This window comes from Amblyomma mixtum, chromosome 1 (genome assembly GCF_055824585.1).
Source record: "Amblyomma mixtum isolate Tamu chromosome 1, ASM5582458v1, whole genome shotgun sequence".
Classification (NCBI taxonomy): Eukaryota; Metazoa; Arthropoda; class Arachnida; order Ixodida; family Ixodidae; genus Amblyomma; species Amblyomma mixtum.
The window spans coordinates 3,513,486-3,539,019 of record NC_143012.1 but is presented as its reverse complement, the minus strand read 5'-3'; the positions used below and the strand labels follow the sequence as shown (position 1 = coordinate 3,539,019).

Genomic DNA, 25,534 nt, shown 5'->3' with positions numbered 1-25,534 from the left:
CTTTTCTCTTTTCGGTTCTTTTCCGAGAAACATTTGAACTTGCTTCCAATACTCGGACTTGGGTATTTTGCATGCACGCCTAACACGTCCTGAAGATGGCTCCAAAACATAAAAGATAGGCCGTACTTCTAATGGCACCAGTTTTATTCTCAAGCAATACGACACCACTCGAGACTAGCAGGTTTAGACTTTCATTCGATGAATGAAAGGGCCCAATATAGAAGAAATGTGTTCATGTAAAACTCTTGCTTGGGCTGGTCCTGTCCTGTGTGTTCGGCTTTTGTCCTCGTTTGTCACACTGCTATTGCATCTTCAAGCACTTTGCCAGTGAGAACAGATCCCCCGAAAGGAATGTGCCTCACCTGGTAAGTGGCACCCACTGCCAACGTGAGGTTCCTGGGCTCCAGGCGGAGTGGGGCAAACACATGCACGGTGGCCACAGGACTGGCCAGCTCGGGCAGGCCTCCAACCACAAATCGCGCAGTGCCGCTTCCCAGGGCTGTGCCGCGGACAGCAAAGCGGTCGCCGCCCAGTGGCCGCAGGGCCAGAGGTCCCGTGGCCTCGCCCACCAGGGGGAGTGGGCTGAGTGCCTCGCCCCGGGCATCGTCCAGCCACACGCGGGCCTCCAGCTCTTCCCCCAGCTGCACCTGGGAGCCCAGGGCCAGCTGCACGTGGGCGGGCCACACGACGTCCACATGCAGCGGCAGTGCAGGGGCCCCCGGCAGGCAGCGGTCATGCAGTTGCAGCTCAAGGTGGCCTTCCTCCAGGCCGCGCACCTGCACCTGCCGGCCCTGGAGCACCAGTCTGGCCACGGACCCTCCGTCTCCTTCCAGTGCAAAGTGGCCCGAGCCGTCCAGCACAGTCACGTCCAGCTGCAGCAGTGGCCACCCACCCCACCTTGACGCCCGACGGCACACTTGGCTGATGAAAAAAAAAGCCGACTGCACTGTTTATGAGGATGTGACAATGGATGAATGGATACCACTGGGGCACGTATAATAAGTCAACAGCATTACCTTGAGGGTCTGGGCAAGGCGAGAATGCAAGGAGGCAGAAGATGGAGTTGTTCTTCACTAGGTCAATGCCCCAGTCTGCCTGGTTCACAAGATATGGCACCAGTGCCTGCTACGTACTTTGCAAAGCGAGATCCATGTTGAAAGGGACCCATTCTGAAATGGTGATATTGTTGGAAACGGCTAACATCTCCTCCAGAGGGAGATTTGCGCTGATCATGATCACACTTAATTTATTGCAAAGTAAAAAAAGGCTTTGTGGTTAGGATGTCACGACTTAATCCATATCATCACTCACATCCTCAAGTTGAATTCATCCCAAAAACTACAGTGCCAAAGAAGGAACTACTTTGATCTCAGAGTCCTTCAAAGATATTTCAACACGCACGCACTCCAATGCATGCCATGCCAGCCAGGAAAGGCACTGCCATGGGATTATTTCAATAACCTGGCTTCATAATGAAGAACCAATAAAAGAGTTTCGCAGCTCCAAGGTTCCTTGTACAGCTCAGGTCCCCCAAAATATTCCGAGCGCTCACACACCGGGCTCCTCATCCTAGCTCTCATGGCTCAGAAGCTCATAAACCGCTTCTGCGGTTCCGCGAAATCCTAATTTATTATTGCGACAGCCACCGTCTCTACCCGGCACCTGCCAAGGGGCTGAGTAAGGCGGAGGAGCGAACTCTGCGGCGCCTGCAGACAGGAACCCTTCTCTGTCCTGCAATAGCAAAACACTTCGATCCGAACACAGATGGGCGCTGCCCGCACTGTGGAGAGATCTGCGATATCTTTCACATGGTGTGGGCATGTACTCAGAATCCTCACCTTCCCCCCTCCCCCACCCCCACCCGAGAGGCATGGGAGACTGCCCTCCTCAACTGCTCCACACTGGAGTCCCAAAGGGCTCTGGTCAAGCGGGCGCGAGACGGGGCCTCGTCATGCGGTGTCCCGGACTAAGGATACCGACCATGCAGCAGGGTTATTTATTTATTTTTTTTTTTAACCCTCAAGCTCTCTTGATTAAAGTTTTTCACCACCACCACCACCAAAATATTCCGGAGAAAAAAACTCAACGGAGCTCTCTTGGATGACACAACAGAAATGCATGAACAGTTGCCATTACGAAATACGCTCACTGACCACAAGGAGATTTCCCCTTTTTTTTTTTTCATTCTTGGCGTCACTGTCTTCATTCTTGTCATCTTTTAACGCTGCAAGATCGGTCATTCTCTACTTTATGTTCACAGATCCCTGGGAGTCCTCATACCACTCCTGGTGCAATAGTTCAGTGGTTAAGCGATGCGGCACTGCCCTGCAATGGCAAGTGCAGTCATCAGTGGGGCTTGCGAGATCCAGGATGCTCTCGGGAGTAACCTCTCGCGACCAATCACTAATCTAACGGCCACCTGCCGTGGTGGGCAGTTTGCTCAGAATCCAGTGGCCAGATTGTGATGACTCCACAAGGCCATGTGACCTAACTGGCCCCCATAGGCTGCTTCTCTAGGAATTTTCATGCATTCATTCTCTTCAGGGCTTCACTCCATTTACTCTTCATGCCACTTCCTTCGCGACATGCACCCTCTAATGCTCAAGCATTAATAATAAACAACTGTGGTCATAGAGTTGTGGGAGTTGCTAGATTTGGGCACTTGCACATATTTGGAGGATGCTCTGGAATGTTGTGCTCATGATGAGGTGCAACTGACTCTTTGTGCTCCATCAGTTACTCTCGTAGAATGCCACTAAGAAAGTGGCTCAGTTCATAATTGTCTTATTTCTGGTGAACCTTTGTTCATATCGGCCAAATCAGTTCTAATTCTCACTTCCAAACTGTGCCACAAGCCAAGATATAGGTATTCACTGAACTGTACCATAGGAGCAGTTACTGGAAATAATTATGTTCAAAGTCTAGCTACTCTGCTTTTTCTGAAGTAGGCAGCAAAAACACTCGGCTGATACTATCCTGACGTGTGGGGTCTAACATCTTAAGCTGCGTGCGGAGGCACAAAGGCCACAGTAGCACAGGACTCTATTAATTTTGGCCGCCTGGGGTGCTTTAATCTGCATTGCTGCAGCGCTACATAGACATTTTTGCTTTCACCTCTAATGAAATGCAACCACAATGACCAGGATTCAATCTTGTAGCAGTGGCAGGTTTAAGCTAACAGTGGACTTGAGACAGGAAGCAAGAGTGCCTACAAAGACGAACACAACAGAAGAATGATGCAGGCTAGCACTTGTCTTGCGTCTTTCTTCCATTGTGCGCATCTTTGTAGGCACTATTGTTTCCTGTCTCGAGTACTACGCCCCATCTAGTCCATATTGAAGTTCTAAATCATCTATCACAGGAGAAGCTTAGAGCAGCTCAATTTTTCACCCTGAATGACAGTAAAGGCTTGTTAAATTCCAAATGCATGAGGACACCGAAAAGTGACGAAAAGATAGTATATACTGTGATCGGGAAGGTGTGGGGTCGGGAGGTTACCCCATCCCACTGTTTAAAATAAACTGATCATGCCCTGCTTATCCACATCGGTCGTGGCTGCAACCAACTGAATGTGTATGCACCCACAGGTAGCACCAGGCAAGTGTACGGGATGGTGACAAGACCACGGACAGGATTTTGCATCAGTTTCATGGGACGTCACAGGCACGCCTTTCTCTGCAAAATGATTAGATGCACATGCCCGATCCAGGCTGCCTAGTAGCCACTGTTGAACACGCTAAGAAAAAGACCGCACTTGTGGTCTTGCAACCACTTCTGCCCTATCCACATCTCCTCCTCAGAGGCGGCAGCAAAAAAAAAAAAAAAAGTTGTGTGTCCAGGCTGCCCAGGTGCAGCATCACGCAGTTCAACTATCGGTGGCAGAATCAGGTCGTATTTGTATTAGCCAGCTGCTTCACGCACAGACAAAATCGAGCATGAAAATACGCCAGCAACACCCTAATGTCATCAGCCTCACAAAATGGCAGCATCGTTTCTGTCGTGCGTTGATACCGTCATATGGCCTACAACAGGTGACACCGGTAGGCCTCGCGAGCATATGAAGTGTACCGTCAGCAAGGCTCCCACGTGGACTTGAGCCAACATAGAAGCGTCGGTTGCAAAGATGCGCCACGTATGCTTCAACACCAGGTTAAGAAAAAAGAGGTGATCTTGTGTGTGGAGGCAGACGGGCCACCTGTTCCTGAAACCTGCATGTGTGATTGGCGCAAGCAGAAAGAAAAGATTCCCATCAGCAGGTGGGCTCAGGAGAGTTCCAATGGGCCAAAGATGGGCTACCTTCCGGAAACACCAAACAATAGAATGAAGCACACCTCACTGCAGGACTCTGCGGGATGTGTGAAGGATGTATAGTGCCCAATCCCATTTGCCATAGTCAACAAGACTTTCAAGACTGGAGGAATTTCAGATGCCATAGACGGCATTGACTTTGCACCGTTGTGAGCAACAAGGAGGTTTGCGACAGCGACGATGAGAGATTATGATTTTGCCAGCCAGATGAGAAAGGCAAGTGTGGCACTGTTTACTTCGTGACATCAAAGCAGTTGCAATAAGGGTTGGTTGTTACACGTTAGAAGCTCTTTACCTAAGCACAACAAATTTTTTATGGCGAGCTGGCAACTTGGGCTAAAGAACACCATAGCACAGGGTAACTTTTTCTTTCCAATTCCCAAGCATTTCAACCCAGATAAGCCGAGCAACAGGCCAGGGGAAAGCTTGTACCCACTGTATCACCAGTGGGTACCCAGCGGCACTGGGGATCGAACCCTGCACCTCCTGGGTTGCATCTATTCTTGGTGAGCAGGTTTAAACAGAACTCTTTCTAACGCGAGTACTCCCGTTTAAACACACGAAAAGGTAGCAGAGGAGCGTGTGGGAGGTGTCCCCACGTCAAGATCATAAGCGCAAGAAAAAGCAGCGCTTTTCGAAGCAAAGACTGATCAAAACGCTTCACGGTGCCGACTTTCTCACTGTGGTACCTAAAATAATTGGTGCTTCATCACTCATCTAATTTCAACAGTCAAAGGACATAACCAATAAAGCATCACTTGCTTCAAAGTTCTTCTCCAGCGACATCACAACTAAGAAATTCGATGCCAACGAAGCGCTTGCCTCAGCCATGTTCGTGGTTTTCCACTCTTATCTCCTTTATCACCTTCGTCTTTAGGGCATTCCATCCAGCGGGTGCAGCGTAGTTCCCGCCGCAGCGCGCACACATCTGGGATGTCTGGGCTTTGCAAAACACGTGAGCTTGTCAGTGACGTGCCGAACTGTGCAGCCATAAAGGCCATTTGTGGACGCAGCCACCGCACAGTGTGCACAACACGTGTTGACATCCAGAGCAGTATGATCACGTGGAGGTATTAGAGCATACATAACACTATCAACTGCTTTATCCAGCAGCCTATTTTTCTGAATTCTTTAACTTTGAAAATATTCACAGTTTCCGTATACTGCTATTCCCTTCGAAGCCAAAATCGAATACAGTCAAGCCCACTTATAACAATATTTAAGTGCCAAGGAAATATGTTATAACCGAGCTAGCTAAAAAAAAAAGACCAGATAAAGATTCAAACATTTTAATCTCTCTGGTAGTTTTTCACCAATTCAGGAAAAAGCCATAGTCAGTCTGCTTCACAAAGAGCTGACCTAAATTTTTCTCAAGGGCACCTCGTCCCTCCTTATGGTCCAGTGAGGGAGAATCAACGGGCTCTCCTCCTCTTTGTACGATGAGTGCAGCCGATACATGCCGAGAGCTCAAAGGGTCTCACATGAAGCAAAGTGTACCTGGCATGCGGTCTGCCATGGATGCTCGCGTTTCAGAATCCCAAACTTTACAGCGATACTGTTAGAGGACCCATTCCTGAGAAAATCTGGTGTCAGCGTTGGCATTACCATTGTCGCCGTTGTGAGCGAAAAATCATGGGCATGGCTCTGGCAGATGGTCCCCAGAGAGCAACTTAGTTCACGTGACCTTGCTACGTCAGCATAACCTGTCCACCAGACAGTGAGCAAACTGCCCACCGAGGCAGGTGGCAGTTAAATTAGTGATTGGTTGGGGATTAGTGATTGGTTGCTCGGGAAGAGCAACCTGGGCCACACAAGGCCCATCACTGGGAGCACCTGACATCGCAGGGCAATGACGCATCGCTCAACCACTGCACCACTGTGCCAGGAGGGGTATGAGGATATCCAGGGATCTAAGAATGTAAAGTAGAGAATGACCTTCTGCATATGGGATTTAACTCATTATGCTATCACATCATACCCTTAACGCAGAGATTTGGTGTCCCCTCCAATTTTTTTTTCTTCTGAAGCAATATCATAACAGCCGGTTTTAATCATTACAGTCAAACCTCAACATAAGGAAAACAGATATTATGAACTGTTCGCTATATTGAAAGTAGTTGGCCGTGAAACGGATATATCGAACCCCCCAGCACCAAACGCTGCCCGTTCGCAGGTAGTAGGCTTCGCCGCACTACACAACTGAATGCTGGTGATGCGGCGAGCGTTAGTGCCAAGGTTTGATTGAGCTTTTATCTCGCACTCGACAACAGCGGCATGTAGGGTGGTAGTCCAGCAGTCAGCACACGTTCATGCCTCTGGCACCCGTCGACAGCACCCTGGAAGCAGCAGCGCAGGTGGTTGTAAGCTTGCGGTAACAACTGTCGGCTGTTGCAGAGGTGGTCAAAACGGCGATAGCTTTCGCTCTAGCGTACCGTTTTCCACGCAACAGGGCTGTGACGTGGGGACGCTACTTTAGCTGGCGCTTGACCTGTGCCTGTGGTGCTGTGCGGCAAAGCCAAACTATTGTGCTCGCTATTTTTTTTTTGTTTTTTTTTTTTGCAGTTTTTGGAATAACTGCGAGCAGCTTCGAAACGCTGCTGCAACCTGGGAGAACGTCTCTCAGTTTCTCTAGTAAGGATCACATGAAATGCCATCCCGTCAATGACTGAATTTTGCCACTATTTCATGAATTTCTGGCGAAATTTTACACATGGATATTCTACAATGAATATTCTACATTGTAGAATAGCACATGGATATTCTACAATGGGACAAATAGGAAATCTGATGGTGCCACAGCCGCTCATTGCTGCAGGCGATATTATAACCATTATTGTTATAAGTGGGCTTGACTATACTGCGTTATTGGCTTCGATGTTCAAAACGTTTGAATAGTATTCGCAAACCCTAGCAAAAATCAATTCTCTGTCTATGTCTGGATATGTTGATGTCTGTCCAGTAACACAAAATGCATTTCTTGCCAAGGAAATTGCATTGAAAAATCTTTTGCCATTCGATTCAATGCAAAAAGGGCTCTGTGGTAACCGTGTTGAAGTGAATAGCAGTGTAGCCTAGCCTCTGGCATTGCACCCAAAAACTTGTCAAAGTACAGCCTGCGAAGTCAACCAATGACGATGGCCCACACATTTCATTTTTTGGCCTTATCTGGCTTTAGTGAAAGTATGGCAGTACTCTACTGACACAGGCCAATTTCCATTTGTCCTCAATGTCATCTCTTTTTGAGGCAGCTTCCTTTTCACTAAAATCCAAGTCTTGCAATCAGCAGTGAAGCGGTTCCAGTGCAGGGGGATGCAATTTCGACTCTAGTTTGTGTCCGGTACAGACATTTGTGCAGCCACCAAAATGGCATGAGCAGCAGCACCACTCTTGCATTGTTGTACCTGCAACTGCTCCAGAAAAGCTGTGCTCACGGGCCCTTTCAATGCAGTGCACTGTGTCAGTTCCCCTTCGCTTATCTCAAAAAGAAATGTGGAAAAGTACAGTACGGTGCAGTGCGGTGTGTGGGTTTGAATTGGGGTCCTCTAATGTGCACTGATATTGCATTGTACGCGGGCCTTTTTGCATTTCGCCTCGATTGAAATGTGGCTGCAGGAGCCAGGATTCAATTCTGTATTCTTTTAAGTTTCAAGCTCAGCAGCCAAGTGCCTTAGCCATCGAGCCAATGCAGTGGGGTATACAATCCTACGCACATGCAAACTGCACGCAGCTACTGACACAATGCTCTTCTCATGGCCCCACAGTGCTTCCCCTCTGCCAGTGTGTGTGCAGTGCAGCCTCTAAGAAAACAGAACAGGTGGCGGCCATCTTGGGTGGTCAGGGGCCTTTATTGCAGCATAAGGGGACCCCCGTTAGTAAAGGCACCACCACCACAGTTAATGAAAGGGATGCGTAGCACGGCCGGCTTGCTGCTACAACTCCTGTGGTGATGGGGGGGAAGGATGGGAGGCCACAGTCAGACCAGCGCACCCACCTCGAAAGTTGGTGGCACTCACCTTGTGTGATGGGTGCGCGAGCACGCGTACATTGTTGGCCGACAAGTGGGCCGCCTCCACCAACTCCAGCTGCAATGAGCCGCTCACCGGCTGAACCTGCAAACACACAAATCCACAATCCCCACTGCATCAGGCAAACACGGTGTCAGAGCCAGCATGTAACAATATTTGGGAGAAAAAATGGACATTATAAAGAGACAGAACTACTGTATTTATTCGAATCTAGGCCGACAGTTTCTTTAAAAAACACGAGATAAACTCTTAAGTCTGCTTAGATTCGAGGATTTTATTGTTGCGCTACTCACAAAATACAACAAAAATGCTTAAAAACAGAAAACTAGCACGTACATGGCGCCCCCAAAAAACGCCAACAGAAGACTGTGCACTGTAGCCGGTACTATCTGTAGCTAATGCTGATAAAAGCACACATGAGCACTGGCTGCATTTCTGACCATGTTTTAAGGCGAAAGCCTTTAATGACTCATTCTTGTGGTGTCCCTCCATTGCTCCAGGCGTCCCTCATGCTGTCCCCCCATGCTTGCGGCATCTGCCATCTGTGGCCTCTTCTCCACAGAGCAGGGCAACCTCCTCTGCAATTTGCTTTCCTCAAATTCATTTGCTTCATTACGGGCCCTCTTTCTGTTTCTTCTCTCACTCTCACTTCCTCCCTTCCTGTAGGTGGGGTTCCAGTGTCCACCGCGACCATTGCTAGGCAACTGCTCTTGTGGCCACACCAACACAACAGGGCGATTCAGGCGTCCACTGAACCAGGGAGCCAGTTATGCGCCCTTCCTTTCCTTAAAATGATCAGAATGTAAAAGGTCAACCCAATGCCCAAGCCGCAAAGCCAGCCCCAAAGAGCTGCGCTCTAAAACACTACAATCAAAAAAGCGACCGCAGTCGCCAGAGACAATATAAACCGTGCATGATGGAAGCCCACCAAGCGGTTCGGGGAAGCGGCAGTGGGTTGACCACAAGGCTTTCGCCAAGCAGACCTTAGAATTTCCAAAGTGTCTTCGGTAATTTTTCTCTGCGCGCAGTGGCGTCGAGGTGTTCCGGTTCTTCACACATGGTTTTTCACCGACATCATCCCACTAAGCAGACAATGTCATTACAGTGCCGCCTTCAAGCGAAAAGTTGTGCTCACTGCAGAGGAGGCTTCAAACCAGCAAGTCGACCAGGCCTTCCACGTGGACGAAAACAATTTTCGCCGCTGGAGGGGGCAGTGTGGACTTTTTGTTTGCACCGCGATGAAGAGCACCTTCACGGGACCAAAGAAAGGCTGCCATCCCGAAGTGGAATCAGCAGCACTTCCAGTGACCACAGAAGTGCTGCTGGCTTGTGTGCACACGTGATCACAGCCTTGCCATCAAGGGGCGCCTGTGTGACACTCGTACATCAACTTGACGTCACGCCATGCCTATGCTCTCCAAGACCAAAACCAAAACTGACCGTGTTATATGGCCTGATAACTAATTAGTTACGTCACACTCGAGCTTTTCAGGTCAAATTTCTATCGTTCTGGACCACTAGCTACCCATCAACCACTAGCTACCCATTGTCCTAATACGTATTACAAGAAAACTTAATCCATTTAAACGCTCCTTTTTTCTGTGTTCAGGAGAAATTACCGAAGTAACTGAATATAAATATCTTGGTGTTAAATTAACAAACAACTTAAGCTGGAACACTCACATTTCTTACACTTGCTCGTCTGCCTTACGAAAACTTTGCTTGTTGCGCCATAAACTAAAAGATTCACCACTTCAGGTTAAGAGACTAGCATACGAAACCTTTATAAGGACTAAATTGGAATATGCGTGCATTGTCTGGGACCCGTATACTCTCACTAACATAAAATCACTTGAGCGGATCCAAAGGAGAGCTGTTGCGATTCATGTTCTCGCAATACAAGAGAACTGCTTCCGTCTCTGCATTAATGCAGTCGAATTCCATACCAACCCTTCAGTCCCGGCGCAAGTTTCTTCGGTTGAAATTCTTATTTTTGTTATTTAACCATAAACTTGGAATTAATTCTTCACCGTATCTTAATCTACAGAGCACCAGACAAACCCGGCACTCCCACCCCCTTTCTCTGACCCCGTACTTTGCAAAGACTAACCTATTTCAGCACTCTTGCTTTCCGCAAACCATCAGTGACTGGAACAGCTTACCGGCTTCGTGTGTATGGTCTCTTGACCTGATAAGTGACCATTGTTAGTTTCTTTTTCTTTTTCATGTCATTTCGCGCTGCTCATTTTCTGTATGCACTTTAGTATTATTGCTCAATTTGTGGTCTGTTTTTGTATCCACTCCTGCTTGGGCCTCACGGCCTGCAGTATGCCATAAATAAATAAATAAAGAAAGAAAAAAAATTTAAAACAAAATAAATATGTGTCTATAGTCCTTTCGGGTGCCGACTTAGAATGGAGGCCGGCCTAGAGTCTAGTAAATACAGTAAGTGCATGCACCAAGGGCACCGGACATAACGTTGCTCACAAAACAGGGCATCACGGGCAAAATGATTGGCCATTCAATTGCACAGATGTGGCATCTGGCAGCAGATTTTGCTCAATGGCCTATTTCGGTGCTGTGCCACATCAGCAACAATTCCAAAATGAAAGGATGCATTGGCAACCAGCTTCAGGCACAGCAAGCTAAGCTCAAGAGTGGCAGAAACAACCCCTCACATGGAACGCATTTCTAGGGGTGTGTAAACAGAGTAGGCTCTCTTCAAGACAAAAGGACCAGAAAATTTGTTCGTCTATTCAGAAGTTCATCTTAAGAGGACTGCCCCTAACAAAATGTGTCAGCACGTTAGATGCGTCTGTTTATACATGTCACACCAAACTAATGACAAAATAGCCTTTCAGAGAGCATTGCAAATAGACATTTATAGCACTAAGTGACTGGGAGCATAAAGCAAGCTCAAATTATCCAACTTGAAAATGAAATTGGTCTGCTTTTCTTTCTTCACAGTCTTTTTTTCTCATCTTTCCGTCCAGCGCCAGCAATGCACGCGCTGCATGTGTCTGCCCATGACAGATGTCTGCATCTCTGCGCCGCGATAATGTGTGTTGCGACGCTGCAACAGTTAAAAATGCGGCCCCGGAGTTTTTACGCCAGGAGTGAACGAGCAGGTATACTCTGAGCATACGTGCCTCCTAGACTAGGGAAGGCAACACGTGGCATGTGACACACGAGCACGATGCCTAGATTTCCCGTTGTGCCATTGTGATGGTGGCCTGCCTTTTCTGCACTGGCAGGAAAGCTTCCCCCAAGAAAGTGCAATAGCAGTTTTGTGTGAAGGTGTACGGAAGCCATCTTGTGGGGTTACGCTTTCTTCCACAAAAGCATTGTTATTTGTTTTACTTCCCTGGCAGTGCTGCACGAACGCACTGCGAGTACTGTTGCGCTGGGTCGACGTGGTTCACGGTCACTGCAAAAGTTTGTCTAAGCTGAAGGACATATGAAACAGAAAATTGCCATAGGTGGGCTTTTCCTGCATGGGGCAGATTTAGGGTTGCTTGACGGCGAATCACTGGCCCATCAACGCAACAGTGAACAGGAATTTTTTTACATTCAGCCCTATGGGAAACCAATCAAATGGTCTCACAGTGTTCACCATATATGAGAATTCATCTTAAAAAGTCAGTTTTAATGGGAATCTACAGTATTCAAAATTTTAAAATCACGAATCAAATATCGCATGTTTACAACCTATCGAAACAAATCGAATCCATTCTCAAATAATTGGCTCTGAGCTCGTATAGGACATGCTGTTGTATTTTTTCGATGAATGTTTCAAAAATAGGCCCTCTTCCAGCACCTGCACAGCATTCTGCTGCGGTTGGCCTGCGCGGGAAGGAGGGTTCAGTGCCACAACACAGACCATTCGCGTGGCAGCGTTTAAAGTGCTCGTACCTACGATCTCTAAGATTGGGCGACGTAACAGGATTCATCTAAGGTTTAGCAAACCCTGCCCTTATGCCCCACACTGAAAGCCAAGGCTCAAGCTCTTGTCCCTCTCATCAACCAAGATTTGGCAATTTTCCAATGCGTGTGGCATGACAGTCACAGGATAATATATTGATCTCATGTTGGGAGTCACCTAGTGGAGACCAGTGTTGTGTCTTTCGATAGCTGCAGCCTTAAGGGGGGAGACGAGGATCTTAAAACTGACCTTTTTATTTATAGCTAGAATCTCATTAAATTTTGCACACAGATGCATTTTTCTCTTCTGATTCCAAAAATGTAGTCAAAATTGAACTGCTAGTCCTAGATCAAAAGTTATCTTAAATTCCATAGTGTAAGTAGGTAATTTCTAACGCAGCTTTAATGAACATTCTCACTGCATTTTGTTGCTTTTAATTACATGAATTGATAGCCAGCAAATTCTCACACCTGATGACATTCTTACTTTTTTTGTTTAGGCCATGTGTAAATAGCAATTTACAATTAGCTTAATGAGTTGCAGTTTCAATGCCTGCGACCTTTTACTCTCGACACCGTATATCAGGATGACATGCCTTTAGAGAAAAACGAAGGATGTCATTGGGTATGGAAACTCTCTGCCTATCAATTCATGCAAATAAAAGCAACAAAATGCAATGAGAAAGTTCATTAAAGCTGCATAAGAAATTCCCTAATTACATTCCAGACTTTGTAAAATTTAAGACCACCAGCTCAATTATGATTACATATTTGGAATCTGAAGAGAAAAACGCATCTGTGTGCAAAATTTCATGAGATTCTAGCAATAAATAAAAAGTTAGTTTTAAGAACCTCGTCCCCCCTTAATTCCATGGCTTACAGTGCCAGTGCTAGCACTTCACTGTTTCGCATGAATATTCATTTTGTACGAATGTATGCACAAGTAGCAAATATTCACACAAACAGCAGATTCATATTTCATTCGGTCCTTTCACTATTCGATTCAGTTTTTAACTGCACTGTTGATATTCAATTCGGTTTTGACGAAGTACTTATTCGCACACCCTTGCATATTCCCCAAAACACAGAGCCTTATTTAACCTCATTCCCTGCTGTGTTGGCGTTGTCCTTTCGCCTACGTGTGGCTCTCAGACCTGCAGACAATAAATGCAGATCAACCAGACGGGCAAAGCCGCGAGGAGGTCAGTGTAAGCTACAATTCTCCGTGTACTGCAAACACCACCCACACATGAGAGGCAGCCCAACCAAGAGCTGGTCTTTATCTCTGCCCCAACTGCAACGTATGACGGGCATCGCACCTTGTGCTGGGGCAGGGATGTATGGCGCAGAACCTGGGGACTGAAGCCGCGCACCGTTGCTGTCACCGTCAGGGCACCAGTCTTCCCCTGCGGCTGCAGTACCTGGAAGTCTGGAACAACAGAGCAATGACGGCTTATTTTTAGGATAACATAATGATTTTGATGGGCTATTCTTTTATCCAACCATGTTTGGGCTAAGTTGCAAACAACCCTGTAAAACAACTGCCCCTCTCCTGGCATTACCCAAGCCCAGCAGAGGGCCCCTACTGCTGCCAGATTTCAATGGGGACAACATCCATGGACTCATGAATGGCTGCACCCTTCCAATGGGGCGACACCCACCTCGGGTGACGCGCTGATATCCAGCTGAGCCATCCACATGGGTGGTCACATCTCGGTGGTTGACCAGCTGGGCCAGCGTGTAGTCCGACAGGTCCCACAGCACGTCAAGTGAGGTCAGGTTGGCCAGCCGTCGGCCATTGGCATCCCGCACCACCAGTTCCAGCTCCAAAGGACCACCACTGCTTGGCACCTGCCACAACCATCCCATACAACATCTCCTCTAGAACAAATGTCAGGGCAGGGCAAATAAGCTGTCCAGCTGCAGCCAAGGCTACATACCAGGCATGTACGAATAGTGGTCTTTTGTTTCGAAGTGAATAGTAATTTACTGCCATCACATCCTCATCTGCGTTTGCTGAAAATGTTGCAAACCACCTTTCGTTGTATTAACACTTGGTCATGCCAATGTTTGTTCCCATCCCTTATGAAACACCCTTCTTCAGGTCTAATAAAATGAAATGTCTAATAATTTCGAAACAAATATTTCAAATACTTCTGACACACACAAAAAAGCTCGAACAGCGCAGTAGGCATTTCCAAAATCACGCCATGCCATTACATAAAAAAAAAAAAGAATGCATTCCAGCTTTGTCACTCATTTGAAACTGTGTCGACGTCCTGCAAAAATGACCATTGGAAATTTGGGGCATTGACTAATATGCGCAGTTGACAAATTTGTGGAGCATGAGACCTAGTATGTACGAGACCCCCAACTGCTGGTCTTAATTGCAATAGCGTCATTGCTGCGCAGGTACTGCTTTTAAGCAACGACTCCATGAACATCTGCTGGATGTACGCACCACACGCCCAGTGCCACCCCGCATCAGGCATTGGAAACGGGCACCCATTTCCATGTACTTCATGCCAGCCCCCCTTGGTGTTCACGGCATCGCACTTAATTCGCGAATTTCAAGTGAAGAAGAGCGGCTGTGGCGCCTGCATTCAGCTCAGACTCATTCTGCGGAAGTCAAGGAAGTCAGGCATCTCCAATTAAAGAAATTTAGCACAGCGCGATCCGCTTTCGCAGGGAGCCACTGCGCATGTGCAGATTGCCCTGAGGATGCCACATAGCACCAGGCACCAGCCAGCTATTTGCCCGCCTGTCCCATCGGGACCAATCAGCACGTGCACACTGCTGATGTGCGGAAGCAGATGGTGCTATGGAAATCTCTCTTCCGACGCATGCCACCATGGCAGTTGTGGTGCATGCGCACCATGGTTATTGCATCTGCATACACCTGGCAGGTATAAATTTGGGTGCCGCGCTTCCGCATGCTCGCGGCAACAGACGCGAGCATGCGCGGACCAGCCCCGGCATATGCGCAGGCAGAGAGGCAGACCGGCACAGCATACAACATAGACGGCAGGCACACAGCACGAGATCAGAGCTTTAGTTGCCAGCGTGCCACGGTGCCATCCCGCAGGAGCTATGCTCAACCAAATCCACATGAAGCAAGAGTTCCAGACATGCTATTCACTTGAGACGAATACTTTGAGATGCCAACCAGAAAATAATCTATCAGTTGGAACGTTCATACGCCTTTAAGGCAAATTTTTACGAAAATAACGGCAGAACTCAGCTGACGGCAACCTTCACAGCAATGTCTGCTCTCCCGCGAAACGAAAGGTAGCTTTACTGCATTGTTTGGCTCGACGCCCCAGCAACGCGCCGTCCCACACGGAAGAGAAAAAAATCAAAAAGAAAGAAAAAAGAAAAGTGGCAGGGTCGTTGGTGACGCCACAGAGAGCAACCGACTGGGCCAATCGTGGTTCTTGAATTTCTCTCCACTGGGTTCTCGGCGCTCGAAGCAGGGATTGGAGACCTGTGCATGCTGGAAACGCTCCTTGTTACATTTCTTTCCTATTCCGTGACCATTGACTTCTCTGGTTAAGGCAATGAGCCTACTCAGTTGTCGCCTTTGTCAGGAGCGACTCAATTTTTCTGGCTATGTCAAGTCTCGCGAGCCCCAGCACCTCGATGGGGAGAATAAAGGTGTCGTCTCTGAAGACGAAGCGCGCCATTCTGGACGAAGTGCGCCAAAACGTCAAGGAGAACGATATCGCATGGAAGTATAAAATCACGCTGTCCACACTTTCAACAATAATCAAGAACGGTACCAAGATCAATGCCATTCTCGACGACAACATGGCAGTGAGGACCAAAAGAGAATCCGGTGTGCCACGTACGGCGACGTAGAAGCGGCGATTTACAAGTGGTTTCTGGATATGCGGTCGAAGAACATTCTGCTCAGTGGACCGATAATGCTGGTGAAGGCCAAGAACTTGGGACTGGCTCTCAGTCACGAAGACTAGCAGCCAGGAACTGGGTGGCCCCAGCGGTTCAAGGAGAGGCACAGCACCACATGCAAAAACATTGTTGGGGAGGCTGCATCCATTGATGAGGGTTCACTCCAGCAGTGGATGGCCAAGCACTGCGATCGGACTCTTGCGTATTTTGACAGGGATACCTACAACACAAATGAAACCGGTCTTTTTCCTAATGTTGCCAACAATGACTCTTGCGGTGAAGACTGACAAATGCATGGGCAGAAAGGACAGCAAAAACCGGATACTGTGCTGATCTGCGCAAACGTGGTTGGTTCAGATAAGAGAGGCTGTTGGTCATTTGCAAGTCCAAGAAACCGCATGGCTCAACCAAAATGCTTTTTGGCAAGTGGCTCGTCGACTTCGACAAAGAGATGGTCCGAAGGAAGCACAAGGTGCTGATGTTGCTTGACAACTGCAGTGCACATCACGTCAACGCACACTTGAGCGCTGTTGAAGCTTTGTTCCTTCCCCCAAATACTACCACCAAGGTGCACCCCATGGATAAGGGGTTATTGCCAACTTCAAGGTCCACTACCGGCGCCAAGTGATCGAGTGCCTCCTCATTGGTGCTTGCACTGCCGACAACGGGGCTAACATGAAAGTCACCTTGGTGAAGGCGATTTTGTTCGCAATCGGGCCTGGAGGGACGTGAAGCATTTGGCCATCGCCCACTGCTTCGAGAAAGCCAGCTTCTCCCGAAGTAGCAGCACGGGTGCAGCGCCTGCCAGGGCACAAGCTGCCCCAGTTGGCATAGCTGCAACAGCTGACGGTGCCGCCTCCTTAGAGCAGCTCTGGGAGTCCGCTAGCGGGCTGGACCTTGTGCCTACAGGACTGAGCCACATGGACTTTGTTTTCACCGACAACAACCTTGCTGCTACCAAGGACTTGACGACTGACGAAGTTGCCGGGAGCGTCATGGACGGGACCACGGTGGACAGCACCTCCGACCGCGATTGCGATAGCACTGGTTCTGCCCCTAAGCCAGTGACCTCCGCAGCACCCATCGCAGCAGTTGACCCTCTGCACATGTTTCTCGGGAGTTCGGAGTTCGACCAGACCTTCAGTTAGTTGGATGGCATGGAAGCCACGATCCTGAAGTCCGCACTTGTGAAATGTGTTCAGGGAATGCTGGAGAGGTTCTTCCAGTGGCAATGCATCAATCTGCCGACATTTGTACTTTTTCTTTCATAGTCCAGATATAACGAAATAGTAGTGGATATAGCAAAGCGATTTCCAATTCCCACTGACTTCACTATAACCAGGCTAGACTGCACTTTACTATTCGAAAGAATATTCAAAATTACCGAATATATGCCCAGGCCTACTACATACTTCTCTGCAAGCTCACTCATCTCTCTTACTGATTTTTGAGACTCCGACACTAGTGAAGTGCATCCACCGCCATGTAGCAAATGCCAGGCTGCCCACACTATGCCCTTGCTTTTCTGGTGCTTTTCAGAACACAACGATAAACCAGACATAAGACAGTCTGCCAGAGTTACACATGCGTCCTTTAGAGGAATGTCATCAACACAAAAAGCACCAACCTGTACTTTTTGTTTCATTGTGAACAAGGCACCTGCAAGGGCACCAAGACCATCAATAATTCTCTTTCCTACTTTCTTCAGTGAGCGTGGATGTTTTTGCCAATCACTACAATTTTCCTTCACCACACACACCTCCATCGCACCTTAGATTACTATACACAGCCATGCACAAATAACATTACGTGATGACTTTGTTCACACTGTTCCCACAACACAACAACACAAACAAGAAATACCACCAAGCTAGTAGGCCAAAAACTGACGGAGCTAACAACCAGGGACCCCACTGCCCTAAGTGCACCCACTCCAAGCCTGCCTGGATCAAATTGCGGCAGTGGGGAGCATTCACACTTTGCACCATTCAACGCTGAACACAAGCACATTTACTAGTTAGGGCTGATGTGCACTGCATGTTTCCTGCTACACAAATGCTCTAACACAAAATGTCCTTCATAAAGCAGTCGGAGTTTGACCATAACAATTCAGCACATTTAAAAGCAGGCAAAAATAACAATGCCTAGCAGCACTCCCCACACTACCCACATTAAAGTGCTACTACATGCTTGAGAATCAGCTGTACTAGAAGAAATTGCAACTTTTGTTTTACTTTTCACGTGCGCGTTATGTGCACCTTGCCTATGTGTACAAGCATTCTATCTATTTTACAAATGTAAGCAGCAAGGCGTGATTCATGTGTCCTCCCTTTTCCCGCTCATCCTGTCAACTATAACATTACACATGCATCAAGCAAACATGCAAGCTGCCTATGAAAGGCCTCAATGAGTCCAGAAATGGCTGTTGGCAAAATAGGAAACTATATCAAAAGAGTGCTGGTCACATGTTTAGGGGAAAACCCCAAGGTGGATTAGATTTGTAATAAGGGAGTAAATCACTCATTGGCTCAGCCAATGAGCCAATCACTCAGCCAATCACTCATTGGCTCAAGCACAGCCTTACGGCTACAAAGCAAAGCTATACAGCTTCCACAGAAACTTCGTAGCCGAAAAATTCGTCTTGGTCCGGGGTTCGAACCCAGGACCACTGTTACACCCCTACGCTTAAGGGTTAACTCAGTTGGTACACCGATTGCTCCAGTGTAGCGGCAGTCCCGGGTTCGATCCCCGGACCAAGACGAATCTTTCCTTAACAAGGAAGTTTCTGTGGAAGCCGTATAGCTATCCTTTGTAGCCGTAACGCTGCGCTTGGGTGGATGCCAATGAGTAATTACTCCCTTATTATAAACCAAAAGGGCATGTAATGAAGGCAGCCAAGATGAGGCCCATATGTAGACAATACCAGTCACACACATGAAGATGCACACCAGGACAAAGACGCACACACCTTATTTTCTGGGCACGAAGCAGATGAGCTCAGCCTAATCTCGACAGAGGCTGGCAGCGAACACGCAAACCTGCACAAAGCACCAGACAAGAGCTCTAGCATATTACTAAAAAATTTCTGGGGATTTAGCATTGCTAACCATGAAATATTGTGTGAAAGCAGGTTTTTGCAGGTGGACACCAACGCCAAGGTTAGGAAACTTCCATATATACCACAGTCCAGCTACTCCAGACGCCAGGGCCAATTCCTCCCATAGCGGCCGGAAGAAAGCCACCTGGAGCGTCCATCCCCGAGCAGAATTCGAACCTCCCCCAGTGATAACTTCATTTCCTGATGCCTCAGACAATTCGGCCACTGCTGCAGCCTGTAGCACTGAATGCTTGTCCAGGATTTATTCATTTTTTAAACATCAGGTCTCCTTCAGTCACCAGGCCTGCCAAACTGGTTGAAACCAAAACTAGCTGGAGTTAACTCTGCCTGGCAAATGCCACATACCTGAAACCGTGTTTCCTTTCCTTTTGTGACTTCGCACAAACAAAAGTTGATGAAGACAACCACGTGCAATGCACAGCGCAAGAGTGTTTAACACGAGGTGCGATTGGCTGTGGTAGTAGCATAGTGCTCCCACGCAGTGGTCAGTGAAGCTGATCTGTTTGCGCCTCCATGGGATTGAAACGCAGTTGTATTAATATTTATTTTATTTCTCCAAGTTGACCAAGGTCACCCTCATTCAAAGTCTCCTTTATTTCTTGCCATTTCCCGTGTCACCGGCATCTTCCAGGTTATGGTTTGGTTTGGTTTATGGGGTTTAACGTCCCAAAGCGACTAAGGCTATGAGAGACGCCGTAGTGGAGGGCTCCGGAAATTTCGACCACCTGGGGTTCTTTAACGTGCACTGACATCGCACAGTACACGGGCCTCTAGAATTTCTCCTCCAAAGAAATTCCAGCCGCCGCGGCCGGGATCGAACCCGCGTCTTTCGGGTCAGCAGCCGAGCACCATAACCGCTGAGCCACCGCGGCGGCTTATCTTCCAGGTTATGAGGCCAATAGTGCTTTCACACTAAAAGAGAAAGGCCAAGCAGCCAAAGAAGTTCAGTCCCCCAAGCTCTGCCACAGTATCCTAACAGCAACTGTGCACAGAGGTCACAGTGAGCTGCCCCTTGTGGCCCAAATGGAATGCAAGGTCATGCTACAAAGCCAGAAAAGCCTCTTGGCTTCACACTCCAGACAAAGCTGCAAGCACTACAGTCAAACGCGAATGTAAGGAACTCGGATAGGACCAATTATGCTTTATAGTGAGCACTAGAAAGTTCTAGTATTACACATACAAAATTTACTTTTATAACTAACTACACATTGCATATAAAGAACTCTAAGCACCCTTGATCTATTGCTAAACACCTGCCAAAATATACTTTTATAACTACCTAAACACTGCATATACAGAACTCTAAGCACCCCCGATCTATTGCCACGCACCTGCCACCGTGCTGCTGTGCTGGCTCCGTGTAGTTTCCGGGCAACCATGCTGCCCAGCCATATTTCAGTGAAACCCATGAAATGCAGGGGGAGCAGCAGCAGCCCTTTAAAATCTGCACCATAAGACCGCCTCACTATGCAGTGCTCTGGACCTACCACGTTACTTTCGGGAAAAGGCAGTCCAACAGCCTACGAACAGTACGAGACATTGCCCTCCATTCTTTCTTTGTTAGCGTTTGAAAGTCATGATGCTGTTCTGCACACTTGCTTTCTGGCACTTCACCCCGCAAGATGCCGACAAACCAGTGGCAAGCCCTGCCACTTTCCAACAAACTTGAGATTATTTGCCACACAGAGCACGGCGAAAAAAGTCGTTGCGGTGCATTTCATGATTCCAAGCAGTACGCTCAGTACCATCTTGAAAAACAAGTCAGCCATCAGAAACAACGCACAATAACACTTAAAAGCCAACGGCCATCGGCTTTGCAAGCTGGCTTATGACGGAGTTCAGAAAGCCCTGTGCCAGTATTTTTTGGGCATCCGCGGACAAAATCACCCATCTTTAGCTCCATGCCGCAGTAGAAGGCAGAAGATTTCACCTGCATCCTGGACATCGAGGGTTTTATAGTGAGTAGTGGTTGGCTCCAGAGATTTAAAGACCGCTACACCATCATTGGAAAGGTGGCTGCAGGTAAAAGACATGCAGTCGATGCAGAAGGCACCAAGGAGTGGGTGCAAGACGTGTGGCATGCTGTGAAGGAGAGGCACAACATATACAGCACGGATGACACTGCCTTGTTTTGGCAACTGGTGCAGAGCAGGACCTTGGCACTCAAAAATGAGAAGTGCCATGACAGGCAGCCGAACAAGGCCCGCGTGACAGTCATACTCAGAACAAACACCAATGGATCTTCAAAATTGCGATAGTTTGTCATCGCCAAGTTTGTGTCTCCTGTGTGCCTTAGAGGATGCGCTTCGCTCCCAGTCACTTATAACTCAACCTCCAAAGCTTAGGTACATAACCAAGGCGTCGTTTCAGGCTTGGTTTGCATGACTGGTATGAGAAGCTTGCAACGAGAGGGAAAGATAACTGCTGATAACTGTTCAGAACACCACTAGGGTGTCTCGCTCAAAAATATTGTGCTTTGCTTCCTGCCACTGAACACAACAGAGGTTTTACAGCCACTTGATTGGGGCAAGCGGTTCGACAAGATATCGGCAAGCTATCTCACGAGACGAAAGATCTGATTGACGCTGACAGACGCTGTGCCAAAAGAAGTTGCCTTCGAGGATCTTTGGACAGTTGACGACAACACAGCTCTAACAGCGAGCCCATTAGACTCAAACTGGTTCCAGTGTGCTAGTGTCTAGTGCCACCAAGGAGCGAGCCGCCGCCGGAAGATGATCGCCCTCGCCTGACACTTCACGAAGCCTTTACTGCTACCAATGAGCTGATACTGCTCGAGAATATAGGGAAGTGGACTGGATGGAGGTCACTGAAATAATGTCACATGTTGAAAATGCAATTCTCATTGACAGAGCTTCAGTGTTGAATCACACCGCTCCTTAAAACTGGGTTAACTGTACTAAGCTGTATTTGCATTTCCAGAGATGAAAACACAAAAGACAGAGACAGTGCAGTGCTCCTTACTGAAGTCAAACATTCACAAAATTCACTGCCTTCTCCATTTCCTTAGGAACAAACTACCATATTTACTCATGCAATTTGTGCGCCCCTAATTTATTACCCAGGTTTATAAAAAAAAAACTTCAGCTCACATATTTCCCGAGCATGCATACAGTGCGTGTAAGGCAGGCTTGGCAAGATCAGCACTGCTGCACACTATCTGCAGATGGCAATAAGTGTGAGTGGCGAGGGGAAGAAGTGCATGGTTTACCCTCTTGCATGCATTGGTAGCAGTTTTCCTGGGCAAACAGTTGACAGAGCAAACTTTCAGTAACCTCTGGCAGCCGCCGGAATCCGAAACCGCTGAACCATTCGCTGTTTGGTTTGCCACAAGTAAGCCGGGCCACAAGCAAGGGTGCTGTTTTACCGCTTTTCACCTCCATTTGCCTCTGACTGCTGGCTTCATGATTGTATCGTTGATAGTTCATTGCTTTGAGCTACACACGCGCTGTCATGCCATTCCACGGAGAACTACATAACATAGGGTGGGGCAGGAGGTGGTACACGTCTTATATTTGGAGTCAACTAATACTTTTTGACAGCGAGGGGCACAAGTTGGTGGGTCAACATATAGGCAGCAATACAGAGTATATATTGTGCATCGTGACCTTTGTAGAGTCCTTCAGGACATGTTTGCAAATTCTTCGTGTAATCTGCACACTCATTTTGAAGCCCTTACAAAAAAAAGTGCACAAATTACGTGAGTAAATTTGGCAGTAAGGGTGATAGCTGTATCGTCAATGTGCTGCCAGCATATTATGAAGGTGAGCACATTCCTACCCTTAGCGACCTGACTCCAAAACACACCGACAGCTATGTCAGTGAGTCAAACCTCAATAATCTTCTGAAGTTAGACCTAGGGTGCTAAGCTTAGTGTAACACACCACCATTTATAATGGTCAGCTAATACTAACAATAATAAGCTAGCACTATTCTGCCACTCAACAAGATGTCAAGTGTGCCCGCAACAAGTAGGCCATTTCTCCTTATACACTCGTACTTGTGCATTCCATTCACAGTGCTGCACAGTTCTCAAGCAGCAAGAGTATACACACCACACACATCACTGCCGCTGTAAAATATGGATGCAAGTGCAGTGCGGTCATTGAATTCAAGCTAGTGGTTGCGTCACATCAAAGATTTGGCAAGGCAGTATTATGCTACATTCCTAGCTCCTGCCATTGTTGACAACTTCATTCCTAAAGGAGAAGAGCCCTGTGATGTGTGCTCCTTGCCTGATGGAGGCCTTGCTTGAGGCTGGGCTCGGCAGGCTGGCCGACACATTGTTGCCCACATACAGCTCCATGGCCTGCACCAACCAAGACAAGACACTCAATGCCCCATCTGCCATGCCATCGCAGCATCCCCCAACTCACCATCTCCCCCATTCCTTTGCACAGCATTCTGAACACGTGCAGGTCACCTGCATAGAGACAGGCCCACATGATGTCCCAGGCGACTTCCCCCGGGGCTGTCGCTACTCACGGTTTCGGCGGAAGGGGTCCATGATACGCATGATGCTCACCAGGTCGCCAACACTCGGAGATACTGTGTAAACAAAGGGAAAGGGATCAAAAGTGACCACGACACAGCTACGAACCCCTTGACCCCAGACAACAATCGAGGTTACACAGTCAACTCCCAATAAATCAAAGCCGCTTAATTAGAATTTTCGGTTAAATTGAAGTCAAGTGTCAGTCCCGTCAGTTTTGCATGTAATCGTACAGAAAAAAATCGCTTGATAATTGGAAGTTAAAAGCCCACAGTACCTTTGATTTAGAAGTTATTTTGCAGTCGAAAGGCTCAAGGCGACCGTCGCTTTTTAATCGAATGTGCTATTTTTCAAATGCCACACAGCAACTCCATGCTTCACAGTGGTGTCAATGCCACCGCAGCAACCCATAGTAACGCCGTTTTTGAAGCGGCGAAATTCTTTACTACAGCTGCCATAGGCGTCCGCAGCACTGCATACTGGAAGTGGCAAGGCTGCGTGAGATTAGGTTTGAAGCGTGCATTGAGGCAAGGCAGGCCAGCCACGCGTTGCCTTCGCTTGCTTATTTCGCGAATGGTTCCAAGCTTCGGATTTCGACTGCAGTGGTGATGCCGATATCATGGCAACTCGCAGCTCTTATCATGCGCTTGACCTGGCGACGAAAGTTAAGATTGTGAAAGAAGTACAAAAGGGGCGCACTGCCAAGCATGACATTGCATGGAAATAAGGGGTCAAGCCAAACACGCTCTCCTTTGAGCACGACCAGTTCATGATATCTCAGAAACGAATGTGCACTAGCACCTATCCAGAAGGCGCTGCTGGTTTGGATCGGGGAAGTGCGAAGCAACAAACTCCCTCTCAGCGGTCATGTCACTGCGGTGAAAGCTTGATCGCTTGTAGCAATGATGGGGATCGAAGACTGTTTCCTCCAATGGATGGCTGACATGCTTTAAAGATTGTCATGACCTGGTTTTTAACAGCATGTGTGGAGAAAAGGCATTGGTAAATCAGGAAACATGAGCAACAAGTAGGGAAGAAAAGCCATGTGAATACAAACCGGAAGGCACCTTTAATGCAGATGACACTGCGCTTTTCTATCGGCTGCTACCGGACAAGACCCTGGCTTTCAAGGAGGATGACTTCCAGAGGCAAATGCAGCGAGGAGAGAGCGCCGGTGTTGATAATGGCAAATATGAGTGGCCAAGAACGATGTCACCTGCTTGATTAGGAAAATCGCCAAAGCAAGATGAACACGCTTCCTGTGGATTATGCATCTAACAAAAAGCAGTGAATGACGTCTGAAGTTTTTAGGAGTTGGATAATCAAACTAGATTTCAGGTTTGCTTCCTCGAGTTGTAAGGCATTGTTTCTTGAAGAGTGCGGTGAGGGGCTAGTTGGTACGACATTATGAGAACAAAAAGTAACCGCGCAAAAGGACGGGACAAGAGAATGAGAACCACACGGGACAAACGCATTGTTTCTTGTGGACCAAATATAGTGCACATGTGAACATGACAGCCTTGAGTGCTATGCATCTGGCATTCTTGCACCCAGCATCTGTTTTGCAGACAAAGGGCCCGGGCATCATCAAGAATGTTAAGGTCCTAGGCAACAGCTCCTCGAGCACATGAGCTTGTGTATGGATTGAGCTGAATCTACCGAGTGCCATTCACAACACTAGAGCGAGCATCGGATCGCGTCAAGCATCGCCAATTGCTTCAGGACATGCGGTTTTGTGAAAAC

At 47.8% G+C, this 25,534-nt stretch overlaps 2 protein-coding genes across 2 annotated transcripts in view; one reads left to right on the top strand and one right to left on the bottom strand.

The window, feature by feature from the left end:
* The window catches only part of Snp (Snipper), a 302,062-nt gene that overhangs the window by 222,147 nt on the left and 54,381 nt on the right, over positions 1 to 25,534 (top strand). The gene's annotated exons all lie outside the window — the stretch shown is intronic.
* The window catches only part of Gp210 (nucleoporin 210), a 132,022-nt gene that overhangs the window by 73,814 nt on the left and 32,674 nt on the right, over positions 1 to 25,534 (bottom strand). Inside the window, exons 14-21 of the mRNA XM_089541563.1 lie at positions 23,785 to 23,847; positions 23,676 to 23,722; positions 23,535 to 23,608; positions 19,132 to 19,201; positions 13,916 to 14,105; positions 13,574 to 13,683; positions 8,322 to 8,417; positions 363 to 872 (exon numbers count right to left, since the gene is read on the bottom strand). Coding sequence (XP_089397689.1) covers positions 363 to 872; positions 8,322 to 8,417; positions 13,574 to 13,683; positions 13,916 to 14,105; positions 19,132 to 19,201; positions 23,535 to 23,608; positions 23,676 to 23,722; positions 23,785 to 23,847 — 1,160 coding nt within the window. The remainder of the gene's footprint in view (positions 1 to 362; positions 873 to 8,321; positions 8,418 to 13,573; positions 13,684 to 13,915; positions 14,106 to 19,131; positions 19,202 to 23,534; positions 23,609 to 23,675; positions 23,723 to 23,784; positions 23,848 to 25,534) is intronic.